This window comes from Xiphophorus hellerii, chromosome 13 (assembly GCF_003331165.1).
Source record: "Xiphophorus hellerii strain 12219 chromosome 13, Xiphophorus_hellerii-4.1, whole genome shotgun sequence".
Classification (NCBI taxonomy): domain Eukaryota; kingdom Metazoa; phylum Chordata; class Actinopteri; order Cyprinodontiformes; family Poeciliidae; genus Xiphophorus; species Xiphophorus hellerii.
In genome coordinates this window covers 6,817,032-6,831,566 of record NC_045684.1, presented here as the reverse complement: position 1 = coordinate 6,831,566, position 14,535 = coordinate 6,817,032, and the positions used below count along the sequence as shown (strand labels likewise).

Here is a 14,535-nt window from a genome sequence, read left to right as displayed (position 1 = left end):
CAGGAACAGACCCACAGAGTGACTTTATCTCCTTATGTAATAAATGTCTCATGGCGGCTGAATAAATCTGCTGTTTTCTCCTCCGTCTCTCTGCATCTCTGTGGTGAAAGTGCTTTATTTTAACACCACAATATTTTGACGAGTGTGGGCAGTAACAGAGATGATCTGCCAGAAAAAAAAAAATACAACATTGTGCCAGTTTTAAATTCTTTAGATTTGACTAAATAAAACATTTGAAAGCTGAAACTTTCCTAATTGACAGTAAATCACTGTAACTTATTCATGGCACTGGAGTTTTGGAAAACCTGCTTCTAAATAAACAGTTGATCATAACAACTTTATAGCCATAAATATTGTATCCTAGCATATTTTAACAACAGCAGAACCATAACCTACAGCAATGTTTTTCAAAGTGGGGGCCGTGGTCCCATGGAGGGTCATCAGAGGGCGCTAAGAGGGACTCAGAAAGTTGGAGGGAAGATGAGAAAAAATGCTAAAACAAAATATTGTCACCAAATGGCAAAAAAGAGATTAGGCTCAATATTTTATGAGGGTGATATTGAATCTAGTAACATTTTTTACCATACATTTTTAATTACAAAGTTTTTCTGATTAGTTTTTCAAGCATTATTTGAAAAATACATAAATTAAAATCTTCTTGAAATATTTTTTTGCCATGCTCATCTTTTTGGGTGGCTGCTAGTCAAATTTATTAAGCTACTTTGCTCCTCAAGCTAGCACAGCTAACATAAAATAGGAACATTTCTTACAAAACAAAGACCGAAGAAACCATCCAGCAACCTTCCTGTTGAGGAAAGTAATTAAAAAAAAAAAACCACAACTAAAATCTGAAGTAATGAGACGGGATGTATGTTAAACAAATGTTTATGTTTACATGTTTATGTTAAGTACAACATAAACATGTTTTTATTCATTTATTAAACATAAACATTATGTTATATAGTATCTGCCTGTGGCTAATGTTACAATTAAGACCTTCAGTCTTGCTTGGTTAGAAAAATGATATATGAGCCGAAGTGTATAAAAAGTGAGTTTTCTGTAAAGTTGTGCTGTTTCCAAAGTAAAATAAAAACTGGTTTAAAAGCTGAGCATGCAAAACAGTATGTTTTTCACTGAATTTAAAGCCATTGGTTTGGCTCCTTGGTGGAGCTAAACTAAAACTACAGCTATAGTTTCAACTACTTTTTAAAACAAAACTTTTGATACTCTTATTATTTTAGCCCTGTGTAGTGCAGTCAGTACTTTGTACAACATGTTTTGACCCAGTTCAAACATGGCATCACACTTCAGGATCACGTTTTATTACAAGCAGCTGCGCTGGAGACCACAGGCCTGAAATAATGACGGTTTAAACTCCGCGTTTCCACGGCAACCAGAGTCCGGCACCGGGGTTCGGGAGGGAGTGCGGCAGGGCAAAAATGAAAGATGTGGTCGCTGCTGGCTGGCGTTTGGAGCCGGGCGTGTGGGGAAACACATGCGCGGTGAAAAACGTCCAGGGTTTTTACTGGACGACTGCAGCTCCACAGTTTACTGCAAAATGAAAACCGTTGTTTAGGAAATTACTCCTTTGGCTGGAAAGAACGTAAACATTTTGTACGCTGAGAAACTCCGAGTTGAAAGCGTTTTTGCTCCTGATTTATGTTGGGCTTCAGTTTTTCAATTCGCCAGATGTGGAAAAAAAATATATATATGTTTATGGGTGTCATTTCCTAACATTGATCCGCTGACAGAGAACATGGCTGAGTGGATTTAAACTACAGAAACTGAGCATTCTGGGTAAATTTAGCCCAAAACAGACAGTTGGTTCGACATGTCGCAACAGAAATATCGATAATTGTCCAACAGGGGTGAAATTCAGGTGTAAGTTAAAAAATATATAAAATAATGAGAAACTGTCCAGTTAGGACAGATTAACAAAACATAATAAAAATAAAGGTTACTGTAGTCAGTTATTTTTGTTTCTTGAAGTCAAAACTCTCTTTCTTGAGGAGAGCTTTTATTTATTTAATGTTTCTTGTTTGTTTGTTTTTGTTTTAAATGTTTTGCCTTTTTGATTTACAGTGGCTTGCAAATATGACATTTTCCATATTTTGTCACATTACAACCACAAACAATAATATATTTAATTGAAAATAATCATTATATAAGACCAAAAAATTATAACTGCTATTGACCAGGTTTGGGTAGTAACTAGTTACATTTACTCAATTACATTTACTTGTGTAACATTTTTTTTAAAAAAATGAGTATTAGGAGTATTTTTATTACTCTGTACTTTTTAGTTTATATTTTAGTAGTTTTATTATGAAGTATCTCTGCTCTTTTAGCCAAAACTCCACCAGATACACTGCAAAAACACAAAATCTTACTAAGTATTTTTGGTCCAGTTTCTCGTGCTAATATCTTAGTGCATTTGAAATGAGACAAAGTTAATTTATAGATACTCTTTCAGCAAAATATAGGAGCTTGTTTTAAATCAACAATTCCTTAATATTCACAAAGAAAGAATTAAGAATTATTTCATTAGCAGATTATTTCATTATAACATGGGAGAAATATATTGATATAAGTGAATGAGAAGAACTTTTTCATCAATATTAAGACATCATTGACTTAAACAAGCTCAAATTTCTTGCTGAATAGTAACTAGTAAGTTAATTTTATCTTATTTTAAATGTAATAAGAAATTTCTACTAGAAACTAAGCCAAAAATACTTGGTAAGAATTTGTGTTTTTGCAGTGCAAAGGCGCACACCTGCAGTTTTTGTTAAAGTTTTATAAATTTTATATAGAAAGAAACTGACCTGGAAAAAAATTTGTTTACTTTTGTTATTTTTTGTTACGTATTTGAATTATTGACATTTTGGTCCTTAAAACCCAAAGATTTTCACTTAACTTATTTTGTTCCATCTGATTATGTAATTTTTAAATATTAAAGTATTGATAACTTGATCAATTACTCAGTAGTTGAGTAAACTTTTAAATTTTTTACCAAATACTGTTTTACTCTTACCTGAGTAATTTCTTGGACGGTTACTTTTTACTTCTACTTGAGTAAAACTTTGTTGAAGTAGAGCTGTCTTACTTCAGTATAATTTTTGTTATTCTATCCACCTAGGCTAATGACTAAATAATCCACACACAAAAAATACTTGGTAATATTTTATGTTTTTAATCAACTTTAGAAGTAAACCATCACATAAAAGAGCCATCCCAGTGCTCCCAGTGTGTTTCAGTTTCTTCCCCATTTTCAGGTTCCTGTTATGGGTTTTACATGCATGTAGGAAAACAGAACCCTGGGGAAAGAGGAACAGAACCAGAAAACGTGACGTTTGGTTTCTTCATGTGTTTGAACTGGTCCTGAAAGCATGAAGCGAACTGGGACCAGCACATGATCCGCTCTGTGTTCCTGTTTATGGAGTTTCCTCAGCAGCTAGCTCACGTCCTTCCTGTCCAGCTCCATATCCTGACAAACGGGCCGCGCAGACACATCCTGACATTACTGTAACCTCACTCCGGCTCTGACGTAACCTTCGGTTTTCACGAGGATTTATTTTCTGATTTACGTCGTAGCTTAACTAGCAGGGGAACTTCAGAAAGTGGTTCAGAATATTTAAAGCTTCCACTCACAGTTATACGCTTTCTAGTTCTTTATTAACGTCTATTTTCTTGGTCAAAGTGACAGTGTTCACATCATGCCGATGTTTTCATAACGATCTGGATCAGAGAAGAACCAGGACCCTTACAGTGTTATATTTTTACACATTTTGATTTTGTTCAACACAAATTCACATGTTTAGAATGTACAAATGGACCATTGTGCTAAAAATTACCCAACACAAAATCTTATCAAGTATATTTTGGTCCAGTTTCTAGTGCAAATATCTTAACACACTTAAAATAAAACAAAATTAACTTACAAGTTACTTTTCAGCAAGATATAGGAGCTTGTTTTAAGGAAATATTTCCTTAAAATTGATTTTAAACTTGTTCCACTGGCAGATTATTTCACTTATAACATGGGGGAAAATGTCTTGTTATAAGTGAATTAATCAGTGGAACTGGAACTTGGTTGCTAGGCGATGGGCTGGGCTAGACTGGCGTTGCTAGGTAACAGCGCAGGGCCACTTGCCAAAGGAACTAGCACTTTTTCATCAATGTTAAGGAACTATTCACTTAAAACAAGTAAGTTAAAAATTAACTGTAAGTTAGTTTTGCCTTATTTCAAGTGTACTAAAATATTTCCACTCGAAACTAGACAAAAAAATACTTTGTGTTTTTGCAGTGCATCAGCTCTGCCCCACATTCCCACAGTATCATTCTGCCACCACCACATTTCACCGTGTGGGATTGTATTTTTAAGATTACATGATTTGTGGGATTTTATGCAAATATCTGAGGCTCTCTGTAAACAAAATGGTTTACATTGATAAAAAAAAACAACAAAAAACACAGAATTAATATCACGCTTTTGATGAGTGAATTTAAAAGTTGGAGAATTTAATTGGAACAAAATTTTCCATGAAATAGCCATTGTTGGAAACATCTATAGACCTTTCAGAATCAGTTTTAATGGCCAAGATTATGAGCATAGGCAAAGGAATTTGAATCTCACAGCGTACAGATGTAGAGTACAAACATTAGGGGAAATAAAATAAGAATAAAGGAAAAATATGTAGGTCTTCCTGCTGCCTTTTTTACCCACAAAGAAATACGTTTGATCGTTCAACATGCTGATTTGTTTCACAGTAGAATCTGTGAATCTGTATCTGTAAACTCAGCTGTTTTTTCAAATATTGCCACACAATTCCCATGAAGTCTGTGTTATTTCCCTCCACAGATTGCAGAAGGACGTACTGAATTATGATGCTATTTCTGTGACTTCTGCAGAAATATCATTGGAACAAATGTCTCAAAAGCATAAAGTTCACCGTTTCCAGAAACATAAAGACAAACATCAAATTTAACAAGCATTTCTATAAAATCTTATTGATCAGAAAAACAAGCACCCACATGTCCAGTCGGGTTTGATGAATAAAACTGTGTTCATAACACTGAATGTGTAGAAACAAAAACTTCACCTGGTTATGGAGAAAATGACTGAAAATGTAAAAAAAAATCTAAAAATATTTAGTTCTCATTTACTTTAATTCTTATTAAAATGGTGATTCGCAAGATTTTAAAAAATAGTTCCTAATTTTTACAGCAGTTTAATCATTGTATTTTTAAAATCTGTTGTGCTTCATGTCAGCACTTTTGCTCCTAAAAACCAGGAGCCTTAAGAAAATCTCAGACAAAAAAACGAGACTAAAAAATTCTATAAATTTGTAAAATCAGGCAGCTTGTGTTCATAGTCAATTTGCATGATGTTCTTCTTCTCTTTTTAAAATAATAAAAATAGGAAATTATTTGAAATGTAAAGTTCCGTAGCTTCCATCAACACTGTTTACAAGATAAAAACTAAGATTTTTGTAATCCTCATCCTGAAACCGGAAGTCTGCAGGGTGATGAACAATAAATACAGAGAGAAATGTTTTGATCTGTTCAGGCCGAGCTTCAACTGGACTCGTTCTGGTCGTACCTGCAGGAAAAACAGAGAAATTATGAGAAAATTGCATCTTCTTGTTTTTCAGCCATTTTCCAATATGGCTGAAAAACACATCACGATAAAAGCCTATCAGTTGATATCGATAAATATTGTCTTAATATCTGAAATTCTGCCAACTGGTGACGTGACCTTTCCTATTTTATACAGTTTTCACTTAACAACGTTGCTTTTTATTTTTATGTGTTATGAGGAAAACCTTAAATTGCTACTGCGCAGGTAGCCCTACAAGTTGTTGCTAGGCAACCAAAGAATGAGCGAGTCAGTCGTGCAGTTCTGGATTGAATATTCTGATATAATCTTCTACTTATTGAATATCCTATCAGACATGTTGTCTAATAAATTTGATCCCATGTCTGTCATGATATATATTATTGATTTATCGCCCAGACTTATCTTGTTAGTCTTTTTAGTTAGGAGTTAAACTGCTAGGTAAATAATCCTTTGTGTTTTTGTGCTTGACTCACTGTCGGACGCAGTCTGGGATCTGCACATGCTCAGTGGGGATGAAGAGAGAAAGCTCCTGAAGCGTGTTGACGAACTGAAGCTTTCTGCTGAACTTGGAGCTAAACAGAAACAGATAAAGGATTTTTGTTTTTCTGACATTTTTTTGCTGTTGGAAAAAGTGAAGAAGAAGAAGAAGAAGAGGCAGCAAACCTGATGAAGGGTTTGATGATGGTGACGACGATTTTGATGTACCAGGTGGGATGGACCACGTAGAAACCCTTCAGGTTCTTCCTTAACCTACAAATGAATAACAAATTTTGGAGTTGATTGATTTCCAAACAGATAAACTCATCTGATGTGAAGCCTACACTGTAAAAACACAAAGTCTTACCAAATATTTTTGGTTAAGGTCTTACTGCAAATATATTAGACACTTGAAATAAGACAAAAATAATGTTAGTAGTTAGTTTTGTATAAATCTATAAATCATTCCTCAATATTGATGAAAAAGTACTTCAGATGGCAGATTATCCAATTTATAATAAGGTATTTTTCCAATGTTTTAAGTGAAATCCCATATTTTAACTTACATTTTTCTTACCTTGTTCCACTGGAAGATTATTTTACTTTTTCATAAATATTAAGATATTGACTTAAAGCAACTCAATAATACTGAAACTAAATCAAAAATACTTGGTAAGATTTTGTGTTTTTGCAGTGGATGGTGTCACAAACAAACTCTTAAGATGTAAATACTGTAACTAATATAATTTACTCATATTGTATATCACCTGAAAAACAAACATTTAAGATGTAATGAACCAAAATCTATGACATTAATTAAAATATAAATCAGTTAATGTAATATGCAATTGAGTTTTGTAATTTATTCTTTGTGTTTTTGTTGAATCTGTTTAGTTGAGTTAAATTAGCTTTTAATTTTTTACTGTGGAGAAAGTACTCCCTCTACTGGCACGTTACTGAATTAACAACAGTTTAAATGAAACCTTGAGACAAAGAGGTGGTTTACGTGTAACTCTTAAAATATTAGATTATTTTCATTGTTTACTCTAGTTTATTTAGTTCAGTTTGCACAATTAAAAGACAGATCAAAAATATTAAGAGACAAATAATAATAACATTGCAAGAAGAAGCAAAAATTCAATGGACTTATAAAAACTTCCACAGAAATAATATAGAGAAAAATATAATACAATCCAACAATACAATCCTTCTCATGAGTTGATCATAAACTTATGAAATACTTGAAATATTTCTATTTGTTCTCATACTTAAATCAATATTATGTCTTTAAATTGTTCATAAGGGCTGTAATTAACACACATTTACCACATTTTAATGAGACCAAAGAGCATATTTTTCTCCCATATCTTAATAAGTAGTAGGATGTTCTGATTATTTCTCATTAATTATTTATTGGTGCAAAAATAAAGAAATAAACCTAGAAGGATGTATTGAAAACCTCACACAGAAAAAACACAAAATCTTATTTTAAAGTATTTTTTGTCCAGTTTCCAGTGCAAATATCTTAGTGTACACTTGAAATAAGACAAAACTAACTTACAAATTATATTACATTATGTATATTATTATATTATGTACATTATTCCTTAATATTGATTGTTATTTTATTTATTTATTTTAAAAAGTACTAGTTCCACTGGCAGATTAATTCATAACAATTAATTTTTCCCATGTTATATTCAAATAATCTGCCAATTTCCAAGTACTTTTCCATGAGTATTAAGGGATTATTCACTTAATGAAGCTCATATAACTTGTTGTAAAGTTACTTATAAGTTAGTTTGTCTTATTTCAAATGTACTAAGATATTTGCACTAGAAACTAGACAAACATACTTGGTAACAGTTTGTATTTTTGCAGTGCAGAGTCAGAGTCTCTCCCGTTTCGATGTGTTGCTGTTACCTGCGGTCGATGGTGGTGTAACACTCCTTAAGCCAGCCGATTCCTGGAAGTTTTTCCTTCTGCCCTCCAGCACAAAGATAAACTATCACATAATTTTCTGCCACCATCAGCTCCAGAGTCCCAATGACAAACCTGACAGACGGAAACAGAAACTAATGAGAATCCAATAATCAATCAGTAATCTGATCGGTTTCAGCGTCTCACCTGAAGAGGTTGTCCATCACGTACTGGTAGTTCTCCAGACTGTTCTCCGGGAGGTAACAGGAGGAAAACACGATGATGTCGTCCTCACCGTCTCCATAGTAACCTGACAAATGGCAGCCACTGGTTAGGTTAACAGCTATCACTGCAAAAACACAGAACCTTACCAACTATTACCAACTATTTTTGGTCTAGTTTCTAGTGCAAATATCTTAGTACACTTCAAACAAGACTAAACTAACTTAAGTGACTTTTCAGCAAGATATAGCAACATTTTTAGCAAAAATGTTTGTTCATTTTTGTAGATGTTTACTTTAATCTCATTAATCTCATAAATTCATTATTTAATTCTTTATTTCCATTATCATTGTTTGTTTTTAATTTATTAGACTTTTAAAGACCATTGAGATCTCAAGATATAAAGGGCATTATAAATAAAATCTATTGTTTTATTATTATTATTGTTAGAACAGAATGGAAAATACTTTGTTAATCCACAATGTGTTAACAAGCTACTCCATTCAAAGTGTTAAATAATTCTAAATATACATATAAAATTTAGTTTTTAAAAAAGAGCTTTTTGAAATAGATAATTCCTTAATATTGATTCTAAAGAAAGTACTCGTTCCCTGCACCGTTACCTGGCAACGCCAGCCAAGCCCAGCCCGTCACCTAGCAACCAAGTTCTTGTTCCACTGGCAGATTTTTTCACAAGACACTTTTCCCATGTTATAAGTGAAATGATCTGCCGGTTGTACTAGTAATTTTTCATCAGCATTAAGAAGTTATCGACAGGTTCTTGCTATGCTAAAGCATTACTTGTAAGTTAGTTTTGTCTTATTTGCTGTGTATTAAGATATTTCATACTAGAAACTAAACCAAAAAACATTTGAGTTTTTGCAGTGTGAGGGTCAGTTTGGTGTGCAGGAAGTAGGTCGAACCTCCGTGTGACAGAACTCTGAGATACGGCTCCAGGACGCTCATGTTGACCCTTGACTCCTGAGGAGGGTCACCTGTTGTGAAGCAGCGCCACCTGGTGCCTTCGCTGTCCACCACATCCTCCCTTTCCAAGACTCCCAGTCCAAACTGATCAGGCCCTGGTAGAGAACCAGCTCCAGAACCCGACCTGGGTCTGGACCCAGACGCTCTGAGGCGATGGGAGGCCACACCGAGTCGCCGCATGTCATCTACAGAAGAAGAAGAAAATGTGAATTTGCTCATGTGAAGTTCACGATTTGTTCCCTACGGTTACCTTCCAGATCCAGGTCATAGAGGGGGAAGTGCAGGGATTCGCTATCGGATGGCGTCTCCAAGGCGTCCAAATCAAAATCCAGTGTCGTGTCCTCTGCATCCTCAGGGGACGGGGAGAGAAAGGTGGACTGCAGGTCATCAGACGTTATCGACTCGCTGCCGCCTGGAGGAGAAATGTCATCATTTAAAAACATCAAACAACAGGCCGACACAGAAAGACATAAATTAATAAAAACAACAATACAAATATAATAAAACTGTCACCTAATGACAGACTCAGAGTTGGAGCTGCCAGCACTTTCTTCTTCATTTGTCGATCCCCAGACAGATTCAGACTGCTGGGCGGAGCTGAGGACAGAAATGATGGACAGTCAGGATGTTTACGTACAATAACAAAATCAGGAATAAATATGTACTTTTAGGTTTTTCTGTTATATCCAACGCTGAACTGCCCTTCACTGCATAAACACAAAATCTTACAAAGTAATCACACCAAATATTTTCTACTCTGATATTAAAGAAAAGTTGAAGGAAAAAAAATAAAACATCTTACCAAGTGTTTTTGATCAAGTTTTTAGTGCAAATATCTTAGCAACACTTGAAATGAGAGAAACCAAACTGATAAGAAACTTTTCAGCAAGATACAGGAGCTTGTTTAAGTCATTAATTCCTTCATATTGATTTTAAAAAGTATTAGTTCCACTGGCACTGTGCTGTTACCTAGCAACCCCAGCCAAGCTCAGCCGGTCGCCTAGCAACCCAGTGCTAGTTCCACTGACAGATTATTTCACTTATATGGTGTGCATTTTGTTAGGTTACACAGTAATAATGTGCTATTTTTAGCCTGCCATAGTGAAAAAATTTGGGTGTTTATTTTTCAAACTCATATTCTGGCATTTCTACATTTTCATTAAATGTTGGCGTTCAAAACTAAATATTTAATTCACAAGCTAAATATTTAGCCCACAAACCATGTCTTTAACTTTCAAATTAAATATATAGGTGAGCGTTAGCAATACTTCAACCCAATATTTTTGACCACTGTGGAAAATTTGCAAAAAACTCACAATTATAAATTAGCATGGAAAGTGCAGGAATCTGTTGGAAAAACTGGAGCAACTGGCATAATTTGGCAGTATACAGATGAAAACTGATTTGATTTGATTGATCTAATAATATTTAAGCAAACAAATGTTATCTTGAAGGTTCTATTTATGCGCCGCATTGAGTCTAGAGGGGCGAAGAAGCTATGGCCGGATTTGGCCCTGGGGCCGTGAGTTTGACACATGTGACGTAGAAGAACTCTACTGAAAATGTAAATGCATCAGAAGTCAATAAAACTTAAATAAAAAAAAAACCCACTTTGAGACGTATATACTAGCTGTATGATGACAGAAAGCTGTACCTGGTCTCGCTCTGCTGGGTGTTAACGGTTTCTGCTCTGATTCCTCAGATTGCTCAGCTGACGAAGAACAAAAGAAACACAGGAAGTAAGTCAAAAAACTGAGAAGGGAGAAGAAAAAAAGCAGGTAAGCTCACCTGCCTGGCTTTCAGACATCTGCTGGATCCCTCCTGGAGATAAAAAAAATAATAAAACTGATGAGAAAAGCCACATTTCTGAGGTTGGGATTTTAAGGTATCTTGCAGCGTTTCTCACCCTCTTCATCTACAGCAGGTGTTTCTACTCTTCCTTCCTCCTCACCTTAAAATAAAGGACATCTAAAAAAACCTACAGATTGCTTTATAGATGGTCCTCCTGCCTTCAAAAGGTTGATGATAGTGAGACTTATGCCTGTTCCTCTTACCTACTGAGTCCCCATCTGGCGTTGCCATGACAACTCTTCCTCTTGTTTCCTCATCATCTGTTGGGAGACATTTTCAAACAAGTTGGATTTTTATTTCAGATAGACAAAAAGTTTGATTCTTTTGAGATTTGCTTAATGGTGTCTTTTGAACTACAAACAGAGCAAACATCAATCAAAAGCTAAACAACACTGTAAATACACAAAATTCTACAAAGTATTTTTGGTCTAGTTTCTAGTGCAAATATCTCAGTATGCTTCAACTAAGACAAAACTAACTTACAAGTAACTTTTCAGCAAGATATACCAGCTTGTTTTAAGTCCCTTATAACATGGAAAAAATGTTACATTAATCAGTGGAACTAGAACTGGTTGCTAGGTTACGGGCTTGGCTTGGCTGGCGTTGCTGGGTAACGGTGCAGCGCCCATAGATTGTGGAACTAGTACTTTTTCCATCAGCATTAAAGAATTTTTTACTTGAAATAAGGTCCTATATTTTGCTAAAAAGTTACTTGCGAGTTAATTTTGTCTTGGTAAGATTTTGTGATTTTGCAGTGCACAACATTTTCTTCTTTTAAAAAGTGCAAAAATCATCAGCAAATTTTAAAAACATTTTATTTGGGTAATCCAATATGAAACTTGCATTTAAATGACAACTGAATTTTAATCTTCAGATAAACTTCACTTTTTGAATGAAAGTTCTTGAAGATATTAGGCATCAGATTATATTAGATATCAGATATTAGGATACATGTTTTGACAAAAATAAAAATAAACCTGGCTCTGGTAGAGCTCAGTGAACTTTTTATTTGTGATGATGGTACAGAAAGACTTTTTTCTATATGCTTCTGAGACAACCTGCTGCTGTGTGGACAGCATTTCCTGGTGGTCATGGAGGACATTTCTGCTGAAAAGTTATTTTTCAACTTATTTCAAATACACTAAAATATTCACACTAGAAACTAGACCAAAGTTACTTGTTGAGATTTTGTGTTTTTGCAGTGAAATATTGTGATTAAATCATAATTTAAAGTGAAGTGAATGGCTGATGGACCTGTTGTTGTGGTTTTTGTAGTAGAAATGTTTTCATCTGCAGTGTCTTGGTGGCTGGTTTCAGAGTTTTCATCTCCCAAAATTATCCTGCAGAAAGGTACAGTGGATAAAGTAGTTACCTTGAAAGTGAAAATTCAAGTATTTTATACAATTTCTCATGTCCCAGTTAAATAAATCAAAAATACTGAGGTTGACCCCTGACCTGGACGTTTCTTCTTCGTGTTCTTCTCCTGTGGACTCCATGTTGCTTCTGTTCATGGAGGAGAAAATAAATGCAGTAGTTTGTGTTTTGGATTCAGACAGAACTGATGCTGCCGGATTTGGCTGGCAGAAGCAGGAACTTAAAAATAACAGCTTTCCGCCGCGTCACCTTCCCTCCCAGACCTGTTTTCAGTAAACACACATGTAAACCAGTTCCTACAGTTACACTCACAGGTGCAAATAAAGTCACTTTACACATGCATTTCATATTCCTCCTGGGTTTTTAATCCTTTATTTTATTTATTCTTTACCACGTTGGACAGATTGAACAAAATATAACTAAAATCAGCTCTAAAAATAAAATTTTCTTGCACGTTTTAATGTTTTGTCTCAAATCTAAACATTTATTTCTGGATTTACATATTTCTGTGCACATGTTTTTATTTTATTTATTTTATAATTAGGTCATATTTACATGACTTAGACTAGAGTTTCACACTTATTTTCTGTATAGATATACAGATATGTATTTGCTAACATTAACACTTTGTATGGAGTAATTAACGGCTAACAGAAGCATGCATATTTAGATTCAACATCAAGCACAGAAGTTTTTGAGAAAAAAAAAACCTAAGTCTGAAAAAGTCCAACATTTAGAGCAGGGGTCTCAAACTTCAGTCCTCGAGGGCTGCAGTCCTGTAACTTTTAGATTTGCCTCTGCTGCACCACACCTGAACAGAATAATTAGGTCATTAGCAAGGCTGGGAGAACTGATCTACACAAGGAGGAGGTAATTAAGCCATTTCATTCCAGCGTTTTGTACCTGTGGTACATCTAAAAACTGTAGGTCTGCGGCCCTCGAGGACTGGAGTTTGAGACCCCTGATTTAGAGAGATATTTTGAAATTAATCTTTAAAATTTTCTGGAAAAAAACATGGAAATTTCTGTGGTCCAAAAGTTAAAAAAAAAAAGGGAGTTAAAAAGTCAGAAACTTTAAAATTAATCTAAATAATTTTCAAGAAAAAAAATCAGAAATTTCTAAGGTTTTTCTAGAAAACTTTTCAAACTCTGACATTTCCTTTTTTGTTTTTTTCTTAGAAAATTTCTGGGACTTTTTGGCAGAAATTTTCTCCCTTTTTTCTAGCGCTAATACGTTGTCATAGAAATCTGACTACTTTCATTGTCATTAAAATGTTGTGTTTAGTTTACTGCTGAACAGGTAAAAATGAAATCATTAAATAATTTTTGCAATTATTTTTAAAACAAAAACATTAAAAGGTTTGTGCTCCCTTCTTTCAACTTGACATTTTATGGCTCCCATGACAAACACTTTGGAGGCCATGTTGTAGAAATAAACCATATTTTCTGATCATTTTAACCAGTAATGGGTCATTCTGACGCTCTTGAACGCTGAACGAACTGAACTGTTGACACAAGGCTGGACAAATGCTGCTGCTCTAAGATTTCTGCTCACTGGATCCGAACCAGGAAAACAACAAACCCAACCCAAACCCTTCCTGCTCTCATTTATATTTACCTGTCTGGTAGAAGGCTGACTACAGAAACAGATTGAGCTGAAATGTAAAAGTCCAACGCCACAGAAAAGATTTAAAATAAAAGTTTACTACAGAGTAGAAGTGGGCAGACTTACAGCAGCTCTGTCGGCCCCGGCAGGTGAGGGGGGAAAGGTGAGACGGTTCGGTACAAATGGAGGATCTCAATGGGAACCAGCTCCACACCTGGTGACTCAGCTGATCCGTTTATGAGCGGACTCTGACACCTGAGCTGTGCTTCCCCTCTCTGTCTGTACTTTCAGATATATAAAGAAAACGGAGGTGTGTTGCAGCAATCAGGGTCCCACCCCGTTGCTGTGCCAACCGTGACTGTGAGCGGGCGTGGCGGGGTGGAGACGGCGGCGTTCATGTTGCTGCCTGCCGAACGAGTCCGCAGGGAAAATGAGACACAGCTCGTATTATTGCGGTCTGACAGTTGTGTCTCATAGCGTTG

General features: G+C 35.1%; 1 protein-coding gene across 3 annotated transcripts; it reads right to left on the bottom strand.

The window, feature by feature from the left end:
* Positions 1-4,500: 4,500 nt before the first annotated feature.
* On the bottom strand, positions 4,501-14,348 carry LOC116731200 (bcl-2/adenovirus E1B 19 kDa-interacting protein 2-like protein). 3 transcript variants are annotated; one of them, XM_032580816.1, is made up of 15 exons: positions 14,180-14,348; positions 12,530-12,577; positions 12,329-12,414; positions 11,278-11,334; positions 11,130-11,174; positions 11,012-11,044; positions 10,878-10,934; positions 9,737-9,820; positions 9,474-9,635; positions 9,163-9,408; positions 8,225-8,327; positions 8,021-8,152; positions 6,284-6,370; positions 6,094-6,192; positions 4,501-5,602 (listed from the first exon to the last, which is right to left on the bottom strand). In XM_032580816.1, the coding sequence occupies exons 2-15, from the start codon at positions 12,568-12,570 to the stop codon at positions 5,578-5,580; spliced, it is 1,257 nt and encodes a 418-aa protein (XP_032436707.1). In that variant the 5' UTR covers positions 12,571-12,577; positions 14,180-14,348; the 3' UTR covers positions 4,501-5,577. The 3 variants fall into 3 exon arrangements, with proteins under 3 accessions (XP_032436707.1, XP_032436709.1, XP_032436708.1); XM_032580818.1 differs by having other exon boundaries at positions 9,235-9,408; XM_032580817.1 differs by having other exon boundaries at positions 11,278-11,340; positions 12,338-12,414.
* Between the last annotated feature and the right edge of the window lie 187 nt (positions 14,349-14,535).

Coding starts and splice junctions, on each gene's coding strand:
- LOC116731200 (XM_032580816.1), bottom strand. CDS start 12,570: ATGGAGTCCACAGGAGAAGAACACGAAGAAGAAACGTCCAG. Junction 11,335..12,328: donor TACAAAAACCACAACAACAG/GTCCATCAGCCA, acceptor GTCTCCCAACAG/ATGATGAGGAAACAAGAGGA. Junction 8,328..9,162: donor CAGAGTTCTGTCACACGGAG/GTTCGACCTACT, acceptor GCCATTTGTCAG/GTTACTATGGAGACGGTGAG.